The 22654-nt window shown below is 38.2% G+C and overlaps 1 protein-coding gene across 6 annotated transcripts in view; it reads right to left on the reverse strand.

Moving 5' to 3' along the window:
- Positions 1–5670: 5670 nt before the first annotated feature.
- Positions 5671–22654, reverse strand: part of B4GALT4 (beta-1,4-galactosyltransferase 4) — a 37693-nt gene continuing 20709 nt past the window's right edge. For 5 of the 6 annotated variants that reach the window (XR_003569571.1, XR_003569574.1, XR_003569572.1 and 2 more), the window contains 5 exons: positions 15903–16090; positions 12034–12156; positions 8720–8824; positions 8194–8398; positions 7501–7590 (listed from right to left, as the gene is read on the reverse strand). Coding sequence is in view for 1 of the 6 variants with exons in the window: in XM_027867717.1 (XP_027723518.1) it covers positions 7458–7590; positions 8720–8824; positions 12034–12156; positions 15903–16090 (549 nt within the window). In the remaining 5 variants the exon portion in view is untranslated. Of the gene's footprint in view, positions 7591–8193; positions 8399–8719; positions 8825–12033; positions 12157–15902; positions 16091–22654 lie in introns of all 6 variants that reach the window. The other variant, XM_027867717.1, reaches the window with a different exon arrangement.

A 22654-nucleotide genomic window follows, 5' to 3' on the forward strand; every position in this document is an offset into this window, starting at 1 on the left:
TTAGGATCACTAGTTTCTTTCCAAGCTCAGATTACTGATTGGCTTGGTATAGTTGATACGTCATTTTAGTCATGCCTGACTCTTTGTGACCCTATTCGGGGTTTTCTTGGCAAAGCAACTGGAGTGGTTTGCCACTTCCTTCTACAGCTCATTTTACAGATGAGGAAACTGAGACAAACAGGGTTAAGTGACTTGCCCAGGAACACACAGCTAGTAAGTGTCTGAGGCCAGATTTTAACTCAGGAAGATGAGTCTTCCTGATTCCAAGCCTGGCTCTCTATCCATTGTACCACCTAGTCCCAGACTGGGCTAGATGATAATACACAATTAGGAGGATTCAGAACTGGAAAAAAAAAAGTAATAATCAACAAAAAGTTCATTGTCAACTTGTCAAGAGGTCACCACTGGAATACCCTGAGCACCCTTGGTTGGCCCTATACTGCTTAACATTATCAGCCACATTCATCAAATCTCCAGGTCACAAAGCTCAGAGAAAAAGACAAAACACGGAACACAATCAAGATTCCAAAAGATCTTGATAGGCCAGAGTAATGGACTGAATGTAGGATGAAAACAATAAGAATAATTGGAAAGTTGTGCCCCTAGATATAAAAAATCAGCTTCACCCATGCAAAATGGGAGACAAAGTTAGACAGCAACTTATCTGAAAAAGATATAGATGTTTTAATGGGCTGTAAGCTCAATATGAGTTGCTCATATGATAGTCAAAAAGTATTGTAGTCTTGGGCTCATTAAGAAGCATAGATTCCAGGAATAAGAAAGGATAGTCTCCCTGGTCAGATCTCATCTGGAGCATTTTGTTCAGTTCTGGGCACTTCAGGTTTTTTTGGTTTGTTTTTGTTGTTGTTGTTGATTTGATTTGATTTTATTCCAATTTTACGTAAAGACAATTTTTAACATTCATTTTTACAAAGTTTTGAGTTCCAAATTTTCCTCCTTCCCCTCTCTTCTTCCTAAAAGAGTAAGCAATTTGATATAGGTTATATATGCTTGGCACTTAGTTTTAAGGTCATTGATAGGCTGGAGAGCCTTTGGAGGAGGGCAGCTAGGATGGTAGGACCTTGACTCCAAGTGACATGAATATCAGTTGAAGAAGTGGAGATGGGTAGGACACAATGGCTATTTTCAAGCATCCAAAGGACTGTGATTAATACAGGAGGGGAAGGAGATTTTATCTATTTTGGCCCCAGAGGGCAGAATCAAGAGCAATTGGGTGAAAATGGCAAAAAGAATATAAATTTAGGCTTGATGTCAGGAAAAACTTCCCAATAATGAGAGTTGTCCAAAAGTGGAATGGCCTGCTTCCAGAGATGATGGTTTCTCCTTCTTTGGAAGTCTTCAACCAAAGACTGAATAACTCCTTGTCAGGTATATTATTTGTATTTATTCTTTTCATACTTATTTCATATACACTTATGGAGGGTGTTCCAAAAGTCTTAGCATAGATTTAAACTATTGAAGTTTTCCTTTCTTTTGATACTCTTAACCTTCTCTTCCATATTTTCTCCTTCCCTTTCCTTCCTTTCCATACTCTTCCTTTCCCTTAAACTATTAAAGCTTAAGATTGCACTAAGACTTTTGGAACACCTTGTATATGTACTCATCTTTCCCAGTTAGGAGAGGCAGTAAACTCCTTGAAAGTTGATTTCACACCTATCAGATTGGCCAAAATGACAAAACAGGAAAATGATAAATGTTGGAGATGTGGGAAAATTGGAACACTAATGCATTGTTCGTGAGGTTGTGAACTGATCCAACCATTTTGGAGAGCAATTTGGAACTATGCCCAAATGGCTATAAAAATGTGCATACCCTTTCACCCAGCAATACCACTTCTAGGGCTATATCCCAAAGAAATTACACAAACTAGAAAAGGACCCACATGTACAAAAATTTTTATAGCAGCTCTTTCTGTGGTGACAAAGAATTGGAAATTGAGGGGATACTTATCAATTGGGGAATGGCTTAACAAGTTGTGGTATATGAATGCAATGGTATACTATTTTGCTATAAGAAATGACGAGCAAGTGGACTTCAGAAAAACCTGGAAAGACTTGTATGGACTGATGCTGAGTGAAGAGTGAGCAGAACCAGGAGAACATTGTACACAATAACAGCCACTAACTTTGATAGACTTAGCCCTTCTCAGCAATGCAAGGATCTCCAAAAAAGGATCTCATGATGGAAAATGCTATCCACATCCAAAGAACTACGGAGTTTGAATGCAGATCAAAGCATACTATTTGCTCTTTTTTTTCTTCTGTTTTGTTTCCTCTTTCTTGTGGTTCCTCCTATTGGTTCTGATTCTTCTTTACAACATCACTAATGTGAAAATGTTTAATAGGAATGTATATGTAGAGCTTATATCAGATTGCATGCCATCTTGGGGAAGGAGGCGGGGTGGGAGAGAAAAATTTAAAACTCAAAAGTGTATGGAAGTGATTGTTGAAAACCAATTTTTTAAAAAGGTTGGTTTCACTTTTTTGTATCCCTAGCACCTATCATAGTACCCAGCATGCATACAGTAGGTGTTTAATGTTTTTTTTACTGACATTATAGCAGGGAATCTTTTCACATATGGGTTGGACTGGATGACCACTGGGTCCCCTTCCCACTCTCAAACTCTTGAGATTAATCCAATTCAAATACTGCTTATGATGCCAAGAATCACTGTGATACCCTGTACCCTCCTCACAAGGTAGTATACACCACAGATTAATGACCAATATCAGTCCAGTTTAGATGCAATGTATGTTATCAGTAAGTTTTATACTATACAGCTCTAGAACTTACTCTTTTCTGTGTACCTACTTTTAATGAATTTTTCTAGGGCCTTAACCCTATAAAATTCATACACAAACATTATGGTGATTTTTACTCCATGCATCTGGCCTAATGGTTGACACAAGAGATGTCAACATTTTACTGCCTCACAAATATCAGCTGCCATGCAGTAACACTGAGTTTTTCAGAGTGACCACTCTATAGCAGCTTAGGCAAAACCACCAGGTGTTTCTAGGCTCAGTAAGATGATTGACAGCTATACTAAGCTCCTGGTGATAGAGCCTAGAGCTGTGACTTCATTAGTAGTAATGTGTTGATAAATTAATAAAAAAAGAAATATATAAACATGTGATCTTCTAAGTCAATATGCAGCCCACAGGGGTCCGTATGTACAGTTTAGTGTTTGACACCACCGGTGCACCAAGTGGTCAAATACTTTGTCCAGGGTCACACGGCCAAGATGGATCAGAGGCAGAAGTTAATCACTGATCTTCCTGGCTCCCAGGTCAACTCTCTAAACATTACTCCATGGCTGCCTCCAAACTCTTGATGTTTCAAAATTTAATTTCCCTAATTGCTGGAGGCTTCCCAACAAGTTTCTGCCTTTGTTACCTTCACATTTTTTTCCCTGCTCACTTCCTGAGCACAGATGGGTAACATCTTTCATTATTGGATATTACTCCCTAAAGCCTCCCACCAATCCCCAAATAAGCACAAACACTTAGGCTCATTCTTTAATTTTTCATCATAATCTAATTCAACATCAACACCTCCATTGGGATGCTGCCAATTACCAGCACTGGCACAGTGCAGAAGCTAAGGCTTCTTGCTCTTTTGTGGCATTTTGAAAACCATCATGCAGTATTCGTGGGCAGAAGATGAACACCTTACACCAAATGAGTGTCAGAGGCAAAAAGGTGATGATGCAATGATGCACAAAGTACCAAAGGGTGCATATTAAAAACCCTTCAGAGAGGATACTATTGCAAAGCGACCTCTGGAGATCCTAGTAGTTGGCTGTATGGATATTTTATTGCCTGTAGAAGTTATGGTGCGTAAATGTGTCTTAGATAAATTAAAGTCTCCTGCCCCACCCCGCAATAGACAATTAACACTAGCTTTTTTTTTTTTTTTTTTTGAGGATAATAGGAAACCTGCCTTCCTAAAGTGCAGGGGAAAACAAGGGGTGGTGCTAGAAAGGAAGGGGAGAAAGCTACACATACAGCTGCTTTGATAACTCACTTGGGACAAGGGAGTTATAGGAATTAAAGGGAGTTCCAGAAATATTGGCTATGGTGGTAACATTCCTGCCAAAGCTTCTTCCTGAGTCTGCTACAGCCAGGCTTGAAGTAGGACTGGGGTCCTGCAATTTCCCAGTCTTTTGGACTCTGGATCCTGGGCTATCTCCACCAAAGTCCAAGGAGAGGTGGCGGTGGTGTAACCCACCTGAAACATGGTGCTTCCTGTCTGTTTGGCCAGGCTGGCTTGTCTGCCCTGTTGTCTGCCCTGCCACCTCATGGTGGCAGTTGGTTGGTGATTGGTGGGAGAGGATGGCAGGCTCCCCTTTTCCATAAGGTTTGTTTTCCTGGATGATAGTTGTGGGCCAGGCTGACAGCAGAGTTTATGGTTTGGAGGGGATACTAACATTCCTGGGGATCAGTCATACCCCTGATGTCCTTGGCTTCATTGTGATTAAAGTGAATTAATTTATAAGAGCTGAATAATAATATGAATATAATTGAATACCCAGTGCTTTTCAATAGGGCTGTTTGAAACAGAATATTTATGCCATATGGGAAGAATGAAACATCCTCCCATTGCTTCATATTAATTTCCCTCACCAAAAGGATGATTAACAAAAAAAAAACAAAAAACTGGAACAGAGGGAAAGTTAATCTAATGCCACTGGAGATATTTAAAAAGCCAGGCACTGGAAGTATTAGGCTTGAATATGAAAAAGGATACTTATTCCCTCAAAGCATCCAGACAGATGAGCCACATGCAGGCAAAGAATCATCAGAGAAGAATGCCCAGCAGCGGTGATGAGGTGATGACTCCCTAATAGCTAAACTAATTTAGGACAGAAACATAGAAACAGAAAGCTATGAATAGAAGAGAAACAAGACAGACAAAAGATAATCTCTCTCAACCAAGGGATTCTGCTATCTGACTGTCTTCTAAAGCATAAAGCTCACTAGTAGCCCTGGAGATTTTAGCAAGAAAATACCACATGGGTTTCAGAGAATTTTTCACCCAGAGGATATATGCATTCAATCAGCAGGATATGATTCTTTAAACACACCACTGAGGTGGCGCAAATCAAGAGAGCTACTTCCTTGTATTCTGTTACTGCATTGAGATTTCAAAATAACCCTAGAAGAACCAGAGACCAAGCTGTGACAACTCCTGTCAAGCTCTACACTGTAAAGGCTTTATGAGAAGGCCCAGCAATGAATGAACTTTGTTGTCTACTGTCCAAGGTAAGCACCAGCTTGGTTTTATGTTTGAGAGGGGCCTATCACTAGAATGTTAGCCTCAAGGACTCAGGGGTGGGGAACCTGCAGCCTCAAGGCCACAAGTAGCCTTTTGAGTCCTCAAGTGCAGCCCTTTGACTGAACTTGAGGACCTAGAGGGCCACATGCAGCCTTGAGGCCGCAGGTTCCCCATCCTACCTAGGCAATGACTTTTCTTTTTAAATACAGCAACCTCACTAAGACCCACACAAAAGTGTGGAAAGGTTATGATCTGCATCAGTGGACAATAACTGACAAAAGCACAGATCTTTTGAAATATTAAAATACTGACTCCAAAAGTCCCTTTGGACATACATTGTGGTTATAACAAAATTACTGTTGATTCAAAAACTACATGTAAAAAAAGTTTTTATTAAAAAATATCTAGAAAAATTAGTAGGCAACATGTTATCTCCTATTACTAGTAATAGATAAAGAACACTCCCAAGCAAGTGCTGTTGGCTGCTTAATTGAGAGCAGAGTAATAATAGCAATCATGCCAGTCCCTATGGTAAGACCAAGGAATAAACTGACACAGGAAAATGCAAGCTCCTCCAAGTGCCATGGGACTATCAGTAGCCTAGGCCCCTAGTCAAATAGTGGCAGGTAAAGAAGAGTCCCGAGAATTGAATCTGAGTGAGCAGGAGGAACAAATATAAAAAACAGATGATTCAACTTAATTCAACTCAAGATGAAAAATGTCACAATCCCTGCCCTTGAGAGGCTTGCAAACTAACATCGGGGACAAGAGATACACAAATGAGTATGATACAAGGTAGAATCATGAGTTAGAGCTGGGAGGGAGCACCGGGATCATCTAATCGGATTCTTCTCATTTCAACGAAGGTGTGGTCCAGAAGTCAGTGGTCCAAGTCAGTGACTTAATCAAGGTCACACAGCTAACAAGAGCTTGAAACTAAGGTTCTGTGACTCTAAATCTAGTGCTCTTAGAATGGGAAAAGAGCAAAAGAGATCAGGCAAAGTGTTCTAGAATATGGAAGGGAGAAAGGACTTTAAGCTGGTGGGTAGTGGCAGAGTGTTTCTTGGAAGAAGTAGCACCTAAACAAGGCTCTAGAAGGAGAAGGATATCAATAAATGGAGATGTGTATGGAGTCCATGGAGAAGGCCTGGGAAAATGCACAGAGCTAAGCAGTTACAGAACAAAATCAGGGAGAAAAAAAACAAACCCCAAAGATCAGGAATAGCCAGAAGTCCAGAAACTTAAACTAATAAACTAAAGAGAAGAGGAAATGATCTGAGTGATAACAAAGTGACTGCAGGCAAAGTAGTAGGAAGCTTCAGATAACGGGGTGGTGAAGTCTGAATGAAAGGGACATAGCAGAGGGAAATGAAGAGTTGGTTAAAAAAAAACTTCCTCTTCTAAGAAGGCTTCCCTAACTTGTCGCATCCTATTCAAAGGGCTACCTTATTTGACCTCACCCCAGAGAGGCAGAAGAGGAGACTAGTTACATGAGGTAGAATATACAGGGAGGAAGGAACTACAACCCACTTTCCCCACTGCCTCCTCTCCCTCAAACACGCTCTCCCGTACCTTTGCTCAGCTACTCATTTCTATTCCAGTGATGCTTGTCAGGCCTTCCCTCGCCTGTACTTTGCTTCTCTCTACTCCTCCACCTGATGCCCTCCCCCTCAGAGGTCTCCGAGTCGGCTTCATCTAGTGACACTCGTCAATCTTTCTACCTTTCCGTCGCTCCCAAGAGCAGCTCTGACTCCTCTGACAATCTGGTAATGCTGTCTCCTGCAGCCCACACCTTCGGATCCCTAAGCTGTCACTTTTCCAAATCGCGTTCAACAAATGCTCCTGAACAGCTCTCGCTCTGTGCCACACAGGGCCCTTCTCTTTCATGCTTACGCTCATCTGTAAGAGAACTTTTCTCTTCCAATAGCCTTACTCCCTCCATGCCATCAGCAATGCTTCTCACAAAAAACAAGAAGGAAAAATTCAAACTAGTCACACCCAGCAGCCAGTTCTTCATCGTGTCTACCGCTCAGTGACAGAGGCGAGAATGGCTGGGGTTGGGGGGGAATGTCAGGTTCAACATTTCCAGACATTACAATAACTACTGCAACTGGAGATTCTATTTTTCCCCAAAATAACCTCAACGGAATAATGCAGGATTATGGAGTCACAAGGAAATTCACTGTGATGTTGATATATAAAGGATTGTGTTTCACAGACAGCAGGTTATAGGAACAGGAGTTCAGTCCATCTGTTCGCCAAACTCGTGACACCTGCTTTAATAGCTTCATCCTAAACATTTAAAAAAAAAAGTGAAAAAGATAAGGTTATACAGAATTACATGTCCGGATATTAACCTTTACTCTTGCCAACATTCCTTTTTTTTATTATTAATTTATTTTGATTTATCAATAATCACTTCCATATGCTTTTGAGTTAAAAATTTTTCTCCCCCTTCCTCCCCACCACCCTCCCCAAGACGGTGCACAATCTGATATAGGCTATACATTTACATATTAAACATATTTTCACATTAGTGATGTTGTAGGTAAAAATTAAAACCATCAGAAAGAGGAAACAAAACTCAGCAGAAGAGAAAAAAAATAGCAATTCAACTTCCATAGTTCTCCTGCCAACATTCCTGAAGAAAGTATGCAAGCCCTCTTGCAGAACCACCAAATTCAACTGTTTCCTGGTAGACACATGTTCTATTTTACATTTCTGCACAGTGGGACAGAAAGAAAGGAAGACCTGGGTTCAAGTCCCACCTTGGACATTTATTGGTGGTGTAACTCTGGGTGAGTCATTTAACCCCGTGGTTTTCTAGGTAACTCTCTAAGGTTATAAGTTGAATCAAAAGTGCCAGTCTGCAATGGTCAAAAAGGGTTTTCTTACTTTATGTAAGTTTGCTTGGTATGCTTTTCCTCATCATCTCTGATTCCTGGCTTCCTTAAAGTCCAGCTAAAATCCCACTTCTTCAAAAAAAAAGCCTTTCCCAGGCCTTTTTACTCTTAGGGCCTTCCCTCTGAGACTACCCCAAATATATCCAGTATAAATCTTGTCTGTACATAGGTGTTCACATGTTGTCTCCTCCATTAGACTGTAAAAAAAAAAAAAAAAGGGCCAGTCTTTTGCCTTTTTTTTGTATCCCCAGCTCTTAGGATGAAGCCTAGCACTTAGTACATACTTGATAAATGCTACTTGACTAACTACTGGGAAAGAAGGAATTTAGTGGGAGAGCAGAGGGGAGAGGGTGCTCCCTGAGGAGACAGAAGTTGACACTTTCATTGTGATCTTGTTAATGGTTGGAAGAACTGATCTTATCCAAGTACTGGGTCTTCCTCATTGCCTTAAACACAATCCTGGTTTAGTGGGTTCACTGGAAAATTCATTTCTTTATGACTACAAACCCAGAGCTTACCTTTCCGAGTTCTCCTCATTGCCTTTATCTCTAGCATGGAAGATCATTGTGTATTTGGCTATGGAAGGAGGTGGCCGAGATATTTTCATCCCTTGTATCTCCACCCTACAAAAAGAAAAGCACCATGTAACACTAATCAAACACCAAAGAGGAATTCCACAGAGCTCGATGATGAGACAGGCATGGGGCTTGTTGATTTAACTTCTCTGTGCCTCAGTTTTCTCAATCTTTAAAATGAAGGCACTGTACTTGAGGGCCTCTAAGTTCCCTTTCAGCTCTAAATCTATGATCCTATGGTTTACTAATTATATTTGTCCAAAACCTCCTACTGAGACTGCAAGGTCCTTGAAAAAGGCAAATTAAGAAAAATCTCAGTCCCCATGGCCATATCACTATACGAGTAACATCACAGACATTATTATCAGTCTTGCCCCACAGGTGACTCGCCCATGTCACATGGGTATTATGTAGCAAAGTAGGGTTCAAAAAATAGAATTTTCGGACTTCAAATACAGTGCTTTTCCTACTTGAAAATTCTGTCTCGTCTTCTGTTCCTTTAAGGTTCAGTTCAACAAGCAAGTCAACAAAAATTTGCTGAGTACTTATTATGTGAAAGGTATGTCACTAAGTACTGGAAATACAAATACAAATGTCATAGGATTCTAAATTTAGAGCTGGAAGGGACATAAAGGGTCATTGAGTCTAGCCCCTCCACTTTACAGATGATGAGATTGAGACACAAAAAGGGTGAATGACTTGCCCTGAAACAAAAAGCTACTAAATGCCTGAGGCAGGATTTTAAATCAGATCCTCCTGACTCCAAGTACAGTACCTCATCCACTATACCAAACTACCTTGCAATAGTCCTTGCTCTCTCTCTCTCTCTCCGGGCAGCTAGGTGGTACTGTAGATAAAACATTGAGCCTGGAGTCAGGAAGACTGGAGTTCAAATCCAGCTTCAGTTTCCATCTGTAAAATGGGGATAAGGACAGCACCTACCTCCCAGGGTTGTTGTGAGGATAAAGTAAGATAATAATCGCAAAGCACTTAGCACAGTGCCTGGCACATGGTAAACACAATATAAATGTTAGCTACTGTCATTATTACTTTCTATCCTTTTTATTATTATGAACTTAAGAAATAACAACGAATATTTCCCTATACAAAGAAGAATATAAAAGGAAGGCTGCATATGAATTTACAGCTGGTACAGCTTGTTTTACTTTTAACATTTCAAAATTAACATGGTAGTTCTAAGATTTCCCAGCTTGTCTGTGTCCCTTTTTGAACTTTTTTTTTGCTCTCTTCCTCTTATTTTTTAGTGATTCATTGATGTTTTCTTTTTTTTTCTATACTATCACTATCCCCCAACTCTCCCTCCTCCCTGATTCTACTTTTATCACACTTATTTAGAAATATATTTTTCTATATGTTTAATAGGAATGTATATGTATAGCCTATATCACATTGCACACCATCTTGGGGAGGGAGGTGGAGAAAAATTTAAAACTCAAAAGCTAATGGAAGTGACTGTTGATAAATCAAAATAAATTAATAAAAAATTATTTCTTTATTTCAAGAAAATATATTTTTTTCTGAAGTCATACTGATTGTCATTCCTTATAGCATAATAGTATTTCATTACAATTATATACCATGACTTGTTCAGAAAAACCTGGAAAGACTTAAATGAACTGATGCAAAGTGAAGTGAGCAGAACCGAAACACTGTGCACAGTAACAACATTGTGTGATTATCAGCTGTTAATGACTTAGCACCTCTCAGCAATGCAATGATCAAATATAATTCTAAAGGACTCATGATGAAAAATGCTATCCACCTCCAGAGAAAGAACTGATAGAGTATGAATGCAGATCAAAGCATACTATTTTTCCACTTTATTTTTTCTCATGGTTTGGTTTTTTTTTTTTGGTCTGTATTTTCTTTCACAACATGACTAATTTGGAAATATGTTATATGTGATTACACATGTATAAATTTTATCAGGGCAGCTAGGTGGCACAGTGGATAGAGTGCCGGCCCTGAAGTCAGGAGGACCTGAGTTCAAATCTGGCCTTAGACCAAACACTTGACAGTTACTAACTGTGTGACCCTGGGCAAGTCACTTAACCCCAGCTGCCTTTAAAAAAAAATAATAATAACTTTTATCAAATTGCTTACCCATCTCAGGGAGTGGTAAGGTGAGGAGGGGAAGGAGGGAAAGAATTTGGAAATCAAAATTTTTTAAAAATGAATGAAAATTCTGTATTCTTTCCCCTTGGAATTCTAGCCCCAAGCACATTGTCTTTCACAAAGCAGGTACTTAATTTGGCCAAGTTGAATCAATCATTGAAGGAACTGCAAGAGCTGAGGGCAAACATTTCCTTATTCTTATCTGACATCCCTGAGTCCCTACATATCAGGATCCAAAATCCCTTGCAGCTGAGCCCATGTCACAGAGCTGAGAATGGAATTCTCTGGCAACTGTCTTCTCTGAGGACTGTTAGACCCCGCAGCAAGGGTCTTCTCTAGGCACCAAGTGGGCCATCCTCATGCAGGCGGCGATTATGTAGACTTAACCCTGGATGGGGTAAGGATAGCTACCCCTAAACAGATATTTGCATGCTTTAGTAGACCACAGGGTATTTCTCAATCAATGGAAAGCTGCAGGCATTATAAAAATGAAAAATTTTGGAAGACTCAAAAACAATCACTGAACAACACAATGGCTATGCCATAATTCCAGAGAACCAATGATGAAGAACACTACCCACCTCCTGACAGACAGGTAATGGGTTCAATATGCAGAATGAGACATTTTTAGATGTGATCAATTCAGGAATTAGTTTTGCCCTACTATGTATATTTGTCACAAAGGTTTTGTTTTTCTTTTTCTTTTTTCTTTCTAAATAGGGGTGGGTACTGGTGGGGAAAGGTAAGGAGAGAAAATAAATGTTTTGTTTTTGAATTTAAAAAATGCAATTTTTTAAAAAACGAAGTTGTTGGTGTTAGGTATAGGTATAGACTTGGAAAACACAATACAAGGGCATTTCCAGTGTGTTCCCACTTTATAAATGAGGCCTGTGGGCATAAATGAAGCCCACTCTTTCATTTCTTCCTATATCCCTAAAGTAGTCATATATTTCAAATCCATACTATCTGGGGAGCAGCTCGGTGGCACAGTGGATTTGAAATATATGACTACTTTAGGGATTCATTATCTGAACTAATTGGAACCCAGCTGTAATATGGTATCTGCCAACATAGGTACCCCTACACTAGGCCACAAAGAGGGCTGTTCTCTGTTGATTCACCTGATTCTGAGGTCATCATCTTCTGCACCCCAGCCCCAGTAGTTGTTGGAGAATCCATTCACCATGTAAAATTGGTCTCTTGTTAGAGCAGTAACACCTCCAAAATATCCCTTATAACGCAATCTGTAGATTAGAAAAAAGTACAGAGGAAAAAAGAATGAGTACAAAGCAAACTAATTCCCATAAACACCACATATATTCTGTGCTTTCCTTACTAATATCCTGTGAATGTTTTGAGGTCAAACTGTCAACTATCAACCAATTTTCTTAGCCTCATCTAACTTCCAACTTTCTTTACTTACCTTTTTAACCTATTCCCTCCCTCATTCACCAAACAAGGTACCATCTTATCTACTTATTTCCTCTTTTTCATGCTTGCATATGTATGTATGTAAATGTGTATGTATGTATGTATGAATGAATGAATGAATGCATGGATGTCCAGGTATCAGTATATCTATTTGCATCATAGATTATTATATCCAATTGCCCCTTAGGGAATATTTGCCATCCTTGCATACAAATTAATAAATGCAAATAACACAGACAAAGGGGCATACTTCCATGAAAATCCAACCCCATATCACCACCAATTAGTACAGGTCAGATGACGCCCTTAGACTGCATCATTGAACTTTTACTGCATTAGAAATCAAAAGAAAAAAAATGCAATGACCAAACAGATTCCAAAAGAATGATAATAAAGCATGCTGCCAAGATGCAGAATGAGACATATTTTTTGGACATGACCAATGTGAGAGCTTGTTTGACTATGCAGATTTTTAACGAGGATTTCATTTTTCTTCCCCACCACCCCAACCCTTGAGCAGGAAGTAAGAGGGTGGGGGAGATGGGGGGGAGTGGGAAAGGGGCACGAAGATATGGTAAAAAGGAAAAAAAAATTAATAAGTGTTAATTTTTAAAAATACCCTGACCCCAGTCAAAAATATGAATTCCCTCTTCTTCCCCTTGCCATCACCCACCCACCTACCCAATATGGAAGCTGAATGTCCCCTCAGGGGCACACCTGGTCCAGACTCCTCATTCCTAAAGGGTTCTGATGCCTTGTAAAAACATTGCAGGCTGGAAGAGAACCAAGAGTCCAACTATGCCAGGGTAGGGCCTAGCAATCCACTACTCTAGGTGTTGGCCCTGTACAAGGTGATGGATGCTGGTCACCCTATGGAGGATAACCAATAATAGTCAATCCATCATTTCTCTAAGTATGTATCTGTGTTTCAGCTGCTTGTGAGAATATGTGTGGGGGTGTGTGTGTGTGTGTGTATGTGGGTGTCCCCTATCTGTCCACATATGTGTATGGCTGTGTGTATCACGTAGTAAATAAACTGAGTGTATTTCTATGCGTAAAAAGTAGATGGCCAACAGCAGGAGACAACAATTATATGACTGAAATGCCAGCTGTTTGAGGGATTTCATACCTGCAAAACCAGGCAAGAAAGATCAGGAGGCATCTGTATGCAGGATGTCTAACAAATACTACATCTTATGAGATCAAATAACTAGAGGCCAAGACTCTGAAAAGACACACCAAGGCCAGACTGGTCAAGACAAGGAAGAGACCTGTAGTTTTCTTTCTGAGGTAAAAGCTTAGGAAGGCCAAGTTGTGAATATACCTCCAGGGAAGTCAACACAGGTTGGTGGGGAATGGCAAACCCACAGTCGCCATTCCCTCAGTTCTGTGGGTAGTATGTGGTCTGACTCAAGGCAGGGAGAAGCAGCTACGCCCTTAGACTGGGAGCCCTAAGGGAAGCCTCTAATTCACCTAGTACTTCTTACAGTGTACTTAAAAAAAAAAATCAGATCTAGAACTGGAAAGGATCTCAGCCGTCATACAGTCAAAACCCTTCGTTTCACATTTGAGGAAACTGAGGTCCAGGGAGTTAAGGGAACTTGTTCAAGATCCCACAAAACTGGGGCAGTTAGGGGACACAGTGAATAGAGCACTGGCCCTGGATTCAGGAATAACCAAGTTCAAATCCGGCCTCAGACACAAAACACTCACTAGCTGTGTGACCCTGGGCAAGTCACTTACCCCCACTGCCTAGCCAAAAAAAAAGATTCCACAAGACATCAGAGGCAGGATTTGAACCTAAGTCCACACTACTTCCCACTGCCTCCCTCATTTATCTTATCTTGTCTTATTATAGGATTTAGGGCTAGAAGAAAACTTGAAAGGTCACTGAGTCCAACCCCCTCATTTTACAGATGAAGAAACTGAGACCTTGAGAGTTTAAGGTACTTGACCATGGTCACAGAGATAGTAAGTGTGTTAGAAGCAGGATATGAACCCAGGTCCTCCTGACTGCATGTCCAGCATACTCACCACTATACCATACTGGCTCTCATAGGGACTGAGTGTCCCAAGTGCTTATCCAGCTGTGAAGTAGTATTTGCTCTTTAATTCTTTTTTTTTGGGGGGGGGGGGGTAAGTGACTTGCCCAGGATCACATAGCTAGAAAGTATCTGAGACCGAATTTGAACTCAGGTCCTCTTGACTCCAGGGCCAATGCTCTACCCACTGTGCCACCTAGCTGCGCCCTACCCTCCCCTTAATTCTCAACAAGATTTTCAAGACACACCATTAATAACCCCAAGGATTATTCAAAAAGGTCTGTGCTAGGAAAAAGCCACAGGAAGTAGACCTAAAGAATGGTGCTGCTTCCAAGATCTTTAATAGTCTGGTAATAGCCCTACACCCTGAAGACTGATCAAAAGTATGCTCAGAGGTGAAGCAGAGGGTGATCTTCATTCAGCGTAGTGTTTTGCTCTCTTGGTTTATTTTTTTCTGGGTTTTCGGGGAAGGCAACTGGGGTTAAATGATTTGCCCAGGGTCACACACCTAGTAAGTGTCTGAGGCAGAATTTGAACTCAAATCCTCCTGACTCCAAGGCTGGTGCTCTATCCACTGTGACACCAAGCTCCCCAATGTAGTGTTTTATTGTGTGGACCTCTTCTCAGAATAAGATTTTTTTGTTGTTGTTGTTGAGGCAATTGAGGTTAAGTGACTTGTCCAGGTTCGCACAGCTAGTGAGTGTCAAGTGTCTGAGCCAGGATTTGAACTCAGGTCCTCCTGATTCCAGGGACAGTGCTCTATCCACTGTACCACCTAGCTATGCCAAGATTTTTAATAATTGAAAGAAATGCCAAATTTCAGCTACTGAAGAGTAAAAACAAAAATGTTTTTCCCATCCACAAAGGGTTTTTCCCATCCAACTTCACAAACCCTCTGAAATCTATTTATTAGTAGCCCACAGACCCCAGGTTAAGAACCTCTGAAAAAATGTTAGCTGCAGATATTATAGTTCAATTACATTTAACCAACTTTTTAAAAACTATTATGTGAATAGTGCCATGTTTTGTCAGTCCTTTGCCTGCTGTTTCAATTAACTAACATTTCTGGTCCCTCCAGCTCTTCCTACGTCCTCACTTTCCCCATTTTTAAACCCCTTTACTGTTAAATGTTGTTAAGTCAAAATAACCAACAGTAAAACTCAGTCAGGAGTCACCAGGCACTATCCATTGAAAGGTTAGTGTTTCTAGTTTCTCTGAGGCATTATATTCAAAATATTACCCCAAAAGACCTTGGTCAGTCAGTCAGTAAGTATTTATTGAGCCCCTCCATGTGTCAGGCACTGTGTTAAGTGTTAAAGACATTAAAGACAGTCCCTATTTTCAAGGAGCTCAGAGTCTAAAGGGAGAGACCACATGAAAACAACTATGATCACAGAAGATATAAACAGGACAAATTAGAGACAATCCACAGAGGGAAGACATTAGAACTAAAGGGCATCAGGAAAGAGGTTAATAACAAGGTAACAAAAGTGAACTGTTGACAATACCACTCCTACCTGTAGCCAGTGCTGTTTCTGCCAACCACCAGGTGTTTTGGATGAGCCTCACACATATAGAGGTTAAGGTCATTCTCTGGTATCAGATCCACATCATGGAATATAAAACAATCCCATTTTTCTTCCTTAAGGGCTTCTAGGTAGCCAACATTCAGGAGTTTGGCTCTGTTAAATTTGTCGTCTCCAGCCTGGAGGCATTAAAAGGAATGGAGTGGAAATAACCAGATTTACAAGTGAGTTACAACTTTGTACCATCTTTCCTAAATCATAACATTTATCATAATCATAACTTAACAGCAATAACGTTTATTGAAGTTAAGAAAGCGAGGTTAAGGAAAGTAGAAAGGGAAGGAGATAAGAGAAGTAGGGGTGCTCATAGAAGGGAGAGGGGATTGGGGGAGGGGGTAGTCAGAAGCAAAACACTTCTGAGGAGGGAAAGGGTGAAAGGAGAGAGACAATACAATAAATGGGCGGGGGGAATAGAATGGAGGGAAATAAATTAGTAATCATAACTGTGAAAAAACTTTTGAAGCAAGTTTCTCTGATAAAGGCTTCCTCTCTCGAATATATAGAGAAATGAGTCAAATTTATAAAAATACAGGTCATTCCCCAAATGATCAAAAAATACAAATAGTTTTCAGATGAAGTAATCAAAATTATCTATAGCCATATGAAAAAAATTATCTAAATCACTATTGATTGGAGAAATGCAAAGTAAAACAATTCTGATGTACTACCTCACATCTATTAGATTGGCTAATAGGACAGAAAAAGAAAATGACAAATATTGGAGGGGATGTGGGAAAATTGAGACACTGATGTACTGTTGGTAGAGTTGTAAACTGATTCAACCATTATGTAGAGCAATTTGGAACTATGTCCAAATGTCCAAATATTGATAGCAGTTCTTTTCTGGTGGCAAAGAATTGGAAATTGAGGGGATGCCCATCAATTGGGGAATGGCTGAACAATTTGTGGTATATGATTATATTGGAATACTACTGTGCTATAAGAAATAATGAGCCAGGTGCTCACAGAAAAACCTAGAAAGACTTACATGAACTGATGCAAAGTGAAATGAGTAGAACCTGGAGAACATTGTATCTAGTAACAACAATATTGTAAGATGATCAACTGTAAATGACTTGACTATTCTCAGCAATACAATGATCCAAGACAACTCTGAAGGACTTAACAGTGAAAAATACTATCCATCCCCAGAAAAAGAACTAATAAAATCTGAATACAGATCAAAGCATACCTTTTTTTTTTAACTTTCTCTGTATTTCTTGGGTTTTTACTTTTGCCTATGTTTTCTTTTACAACATGACTAACATGGAAATATATTTTGCATGACCACACATGCATAACCTATATCAAACTGCTTACCTTCTCAATGAGGGGGGTAGAGAGGGAGAGAGAGAATTTGGAACTCAATTTTAAAAATGAATGTTGAAAATTGGTTTTACATGTAATTGGGGAAAAATAAAATATTACATAAAATAGGAGGAAAAAAAAGCAAGGTTAAAAAAATTATTTGTCTTGAACATGATAAATACACACATTATTACGTTACAATTGTATTTTTTATTTCCACTTTGTAAGCCAATTCAACCAAAAATATTCCACTAGACAGTTAATCATAACAAAAATCTGGGCAGCGCCCACTTTAAGCCACTTTATGTGCCTAAAAGCAGCAATACAAAGCTGATCATTATAAAGTACATTGTATTTTTCTACAGCATTAAGGTCACAATTAGGAGTTATAGACCTTACCAAGAACTCAAAATCAAAGAACTAGATGACTGCCAAGGGTTCTTCTAGCTCTGGATCTATAATTCTAAAGATATTATAACTGTGGCCAACAACGTTCAAAAATCTAAGTTACAACAATGATAAACCTGCCATAATCAGAAAAGAAAAAGTATGTCCCAAGTTCAATAAAATGGGCATAAATATATGTCACAATTAATTTATACAAAGGCCATCAATGGCCTATGAAGAGTATACATAACACACAAAAGACAACTTTGGGATTTCCAGCAAGAAAGAAGAATGCGAAGTCATAAGCAAGCCACATGCCTCATAATGCCACTTCAGAAAGAACACAGAAAATAGACACAATTGTTAGAAACTCCCATAAGAAAATTATACCTCACCAAAAATAAGATGAGTGAAACAAAGAAGAGCTCTGCTACAATTTTTAGAAATCAAAATATTATAACAACATTGAAAAATGGCTTTAGAACTCTGATCACCTTGGTGACCAGTCATGATTCCAGAGAACTAGTGATGAAGAATACTGCCCACCTCCTAACAAGGAGAGGATGAAATAAACATGCAGAATGAAACACACATCATTGTATGTTGCCAATATGGGAATCTGTTTTGCTTATCTAGGTATATTTGTTACAAGAATTTTGTTTTTCTTTTCTTTCTTTTTTTTTGCAGTACAAAGAAGGGAGGTAAGGAGAGAAAATAAATGATTGTTAATTGAAAAAATTAAACCTGATTTTGAAAATCTTTGTTACAGTTTAAGAGAAATAGAGGGAAAAGCATCAGAATAAATGTACATCAAAACAGTATCAGGCGCAGCATAAGAACTGATGCAAGAAATATTGGAAAAAACACTCAAATAGGTTAACACTCAAGGAATTATTCGTCTTGAACATGATAAATACACACACTATTACATTACAATTGTATTTTGTATTTCCACTCTGTAAACCGATTCAATCATAAATATTTCACAAGGAAAAATTAAAATGGGGGGGTAAGAGAACAAGTTTGAAAAAAAAAAGAAATGAATGAATCTATGAAGTCCCAGGAGAAAATAATGAAAGAGAATTCAGCTAAGAAAGTCTTGGCAAGAGATGATGGCAAAGCTCACTAAAACAGACAACAGCATAGAGTAATTAGTAAATATAGAAAGAAAGACATAGCTCAAAGCTGGATCAATAAAAGGGTAGTACAAACACAGAAAAACAAGCTCAGAAAGTAACTCAATCAAAAAACACTTGGAAGCAATGCAGATACAAATTAGATAGGAGCTGTTTTACAGTATCCCCATTGCACAACATAGGGTAACCTGTAATTTCACTGATGCAGGAAAGTAGGTAGTGTGGTATATAGACTGCTGGGCCTGGAGTCAAGAAGAAATGAGTGCACATCCTGCCTCAAATACTTACTAGCTGTGTGACCCTAGGCAAGTCATTTAACCTTAATCTGCCTCAGTTTTCTCATATGTAAAGTGATGATAATAATCACACCTACTTCCCAGACTTCTGAGGTTTGTAAAGCACTTAGCACTGTGACTGGTACTTAGTAAATTCATTCTTTATTCCTTCCTTCTTTCCTTCCTCACTCCCTCCCTTCCTTCCCAGAGAAGAAATCTCCCTCTATCAATGCAGATCCAAAAATATCAAGGGGAACCATGAATAAAATTGATGGAGAAGAATGCCAAATTTCAAGTGTTTTTTAAAGGCGTACTCATCCATACCAGATGGTTTTGATGGAAAAAGAAAAGATAGACAAAAAGCTCAGTGGACAAAAAGAGAGAATACAGAAATGGAACCAAACATTTATAGGCCAGTGTTTGATAAACTCAAGATTACAAAATGCTGGAGAAAGGAATCATTAAAAATTGTTGGGAAAATTGGATAGAAGTATCATGAAAAATTGATTTTAGATGCATTCCTTACAAGATATGCAACAATAAATTTCAACCAGAACAAAGATCCAAACACTGCAAAGATTTAATTGGAAGGAAGAAAAAGTGTTACCTTATTGAATAAATGGACAGGTTTACTAAAGACAAAATAGATGGATTTGATTATGTAAATATAAAAAGATTTTGTACAAAGAGGTGTGAAAGGGAGGGAAAAAATCTTTTGGTAACTGTGATGAATATAATACAAATTTATAAGTATTACCTGCTCTTCAACACATAATGATTGAAAAATATTAATAGGCAATTTTTGAAAAAGGATATACAAATTACTAATAATTCCCTAAATTAAAGTATTTTTGTTTGTTTGTTTTTGCTAGGCAATGGGGTTAGGTGACTTGCCCAGGGTCACACAGCTAGTAAGTGCCAAGTGTCTGAGGCTGGATTTGAACTCAGGTCCTCCTGACTCCAGGGTCAGTGCTCTATCCACTGCACCACCTAGCTGCCCCTAAATTCAAGTATTTTAAATAAATCATAAAAATACAAATTTAAACAACTTTGGGATATTGCCCTATACCTATCAAATCATCTAAAATAATTTGCAACTGTGTTATTGAATACTGAAGAGACTTTTAGGCAACAGGCATTTATTACATAGTGTTGCAATTGCAAATTGGAGCAATCTTTTTGTAGAACAATCTAGTAAGAGGCAACAAAAAGTTAAAAGTTGTATCGTAATGATTCCAGAACTGTATCCTCAAGACATTATTAAATGGAAAGAAAGATCTTTGTACAAAAATATTCACAGACGTTTCACATGTAATTTTTAAAAAACTGGAAGCAACCTCTATATTTGTGAATAGCCAAATAAATTGTGATGTAGTAACATAGTGGAATACTATTACACAAATGGCAAATAAGAATACAAAGAAATGAGGGAAAATTTATACAAAGCATTGCTATTAGAAGAACATACATTCTGACTATTATTATAAAGAGAGAGAGAGAGAGCACGCAAGCAAAAATGTCTATAAATATACCAAAGTAAAAAAGGATCAAAACGAGATAGAGGATATGAGTTACTGTTATTATTTTGGTAAAGTTATTTTCTTTATCTGAAACATTGCTCCTTATTTTGTTTGTTTGTTGGGATTATATTTATAATTTGTGTATTTATATATATTTTTATATTTATAATTTTTAAAAAATAAAAACTAAACAAAAACACAAAACACTGCTGTTCTATATCATCTGGCCTAAAACTAATATCTTAGCTATTACAACTACTAAACTATTGATAATTTTGCTTGGCTTCTTAGAGTTTTAATTACTTTTCTGGAATGATTTCAAAAAGTTTTTCAGGACAAAGACAAGCATGATAGCTTGCAAAGTAATATGCTGGATCTATTACATACTTTTTTTTTTAAAGCAAGTGGACACTAATACATTGTTGACAGATTTGTGAATTGGTCCAACTATTCTGGAGAACAATTTGGAACTTTAGCCAAAGGGCTATAAAACTGTGCAAACTCTTTGAGTCAGCAATACCTCTACTAGCTCTGTATCCCAAAGAGAGGAAAGAAAAGGGAAAAGGAACTATATGTACAAAAATATTTATAGCTGCTCTTTTGTGGTTGCAAAGAACTGGAAATTGAGAGGATGCCCATCAATTGGGGAATGGCTAAACAAGTTATGGTTATATGAATGTAATGGAATACTATCATGCTATAAGAAATTACGAGGGGTATAGTTTCAGAAAAACCTGGGAAAGACTTATGTGAACTGATGCAAAGGGAAGTGAACAGAAACAGGAGAATATTGTACACAGTAACAGAAATATTGTGACAATGATCAACTGTGAAAGACTTAGTTACTCTCCAAAGGAATCATGATGAAAAATGCTGTCCACCTCCAGAGAAAGAAATGATAAACTCTGAGTGCAGATTGAAGCATACTTTTTTTACTTTATTTTTCTTGCCTTTTTTTTCAACATGACTAATATAGAAATGTTTTGCATGACTTCACATTATAATGAGTGTGATACGGCTTACCCTCTCCAATTGTAGGAGAGGGGCTGGAGAGAAAAAATGTGGAATTCAAAATTTTTTAAAATAAATTTTTTTTTAAAAAAGGCAAGCTCTATGTAAACAGATTGATGGATTCATATGTAATCATCTTTTTTTCCTGTTCTACAGAATATATGGAAATGCCAATTTTTTTCCTTTCTGTTTAAATGCAGAATAACTATTTTTTCAAGTTTTACAGAAAAGTTTAACTGATGAACTTTCCTTAAAGGGATAGATTTCTTTATTGTCAGGACCTTAGAGATCATGTAATCCAATCTCTTCCTTTTGCAGACAACTAAAGATCATACAGCTAGTAAGTATGTGTGTGTCTGTGTGTGTGTGTGAGACATATATATGTCACAGATGATACATTTTTTCATTTTTATAAATAGTATTTCTCTCTTAATCTCCCCCACCCCCACTTTTTGTTAATGATATATAAAAATACATAAAATTTTTGTGACTTTTTCTTATACCTTACATTAATATGTTATAAGTCTCGGTAATCAAATTCATTATCCTATATTTTTTCAAGAAGAGTGTAAAGTCTTTCACAACTAGATGAACTGGTGAACCAACAAAGTTAAATGTGTGACTGATGGCAATGAAAGGCAACAGAAAGTCTATTTTAATTAATTACTGAAAGGCAAAATGCAAAGTGGCAGGGATGGCTGGTTTAGTACTTCCAAAGCCACAGTACAACAAAAGGCACTAGTACATGATTCCATCAAATAACTGCTTCTTTCTAGTCCTTCCTCATATAATAATCATTCTTGATTATGAAAAAAAAAATTAAAACATCTGCTTATATGGCATGCAATAAATATTCTGAAGAATATTAGGAAGAGAATTTAATCAGGCTTTTAGTTTGAACTTTGGTTGGTAGGCAATAAGAAAACATTAAAGTTTTTGAACAGAGGAGTGACATGACCGGATCTTTTTTGCAACCCTATGAGGGATGGACTGGATGATGCTGATACAGGAAATAAAAAGACCTGTTCTTTCTTGTAACCACATGA

This window comes from Vombatus ursinus, unplaced genomic scaffold (assembly GCF_900497805.2).
Source record: "Vombatus ursinus unplaced genomic scaffold, bare-nosed wombat genome assembly UNPS02001419.1, whole genome shotgun sequence".
Classification (NCBI taxonomy): domain Eukaryota; kingdom Metazoa; phylum Chordata; class Mammalia; order Diprotodontia; family Vombatidae; genus Vombatus; species Vombatus ursinus.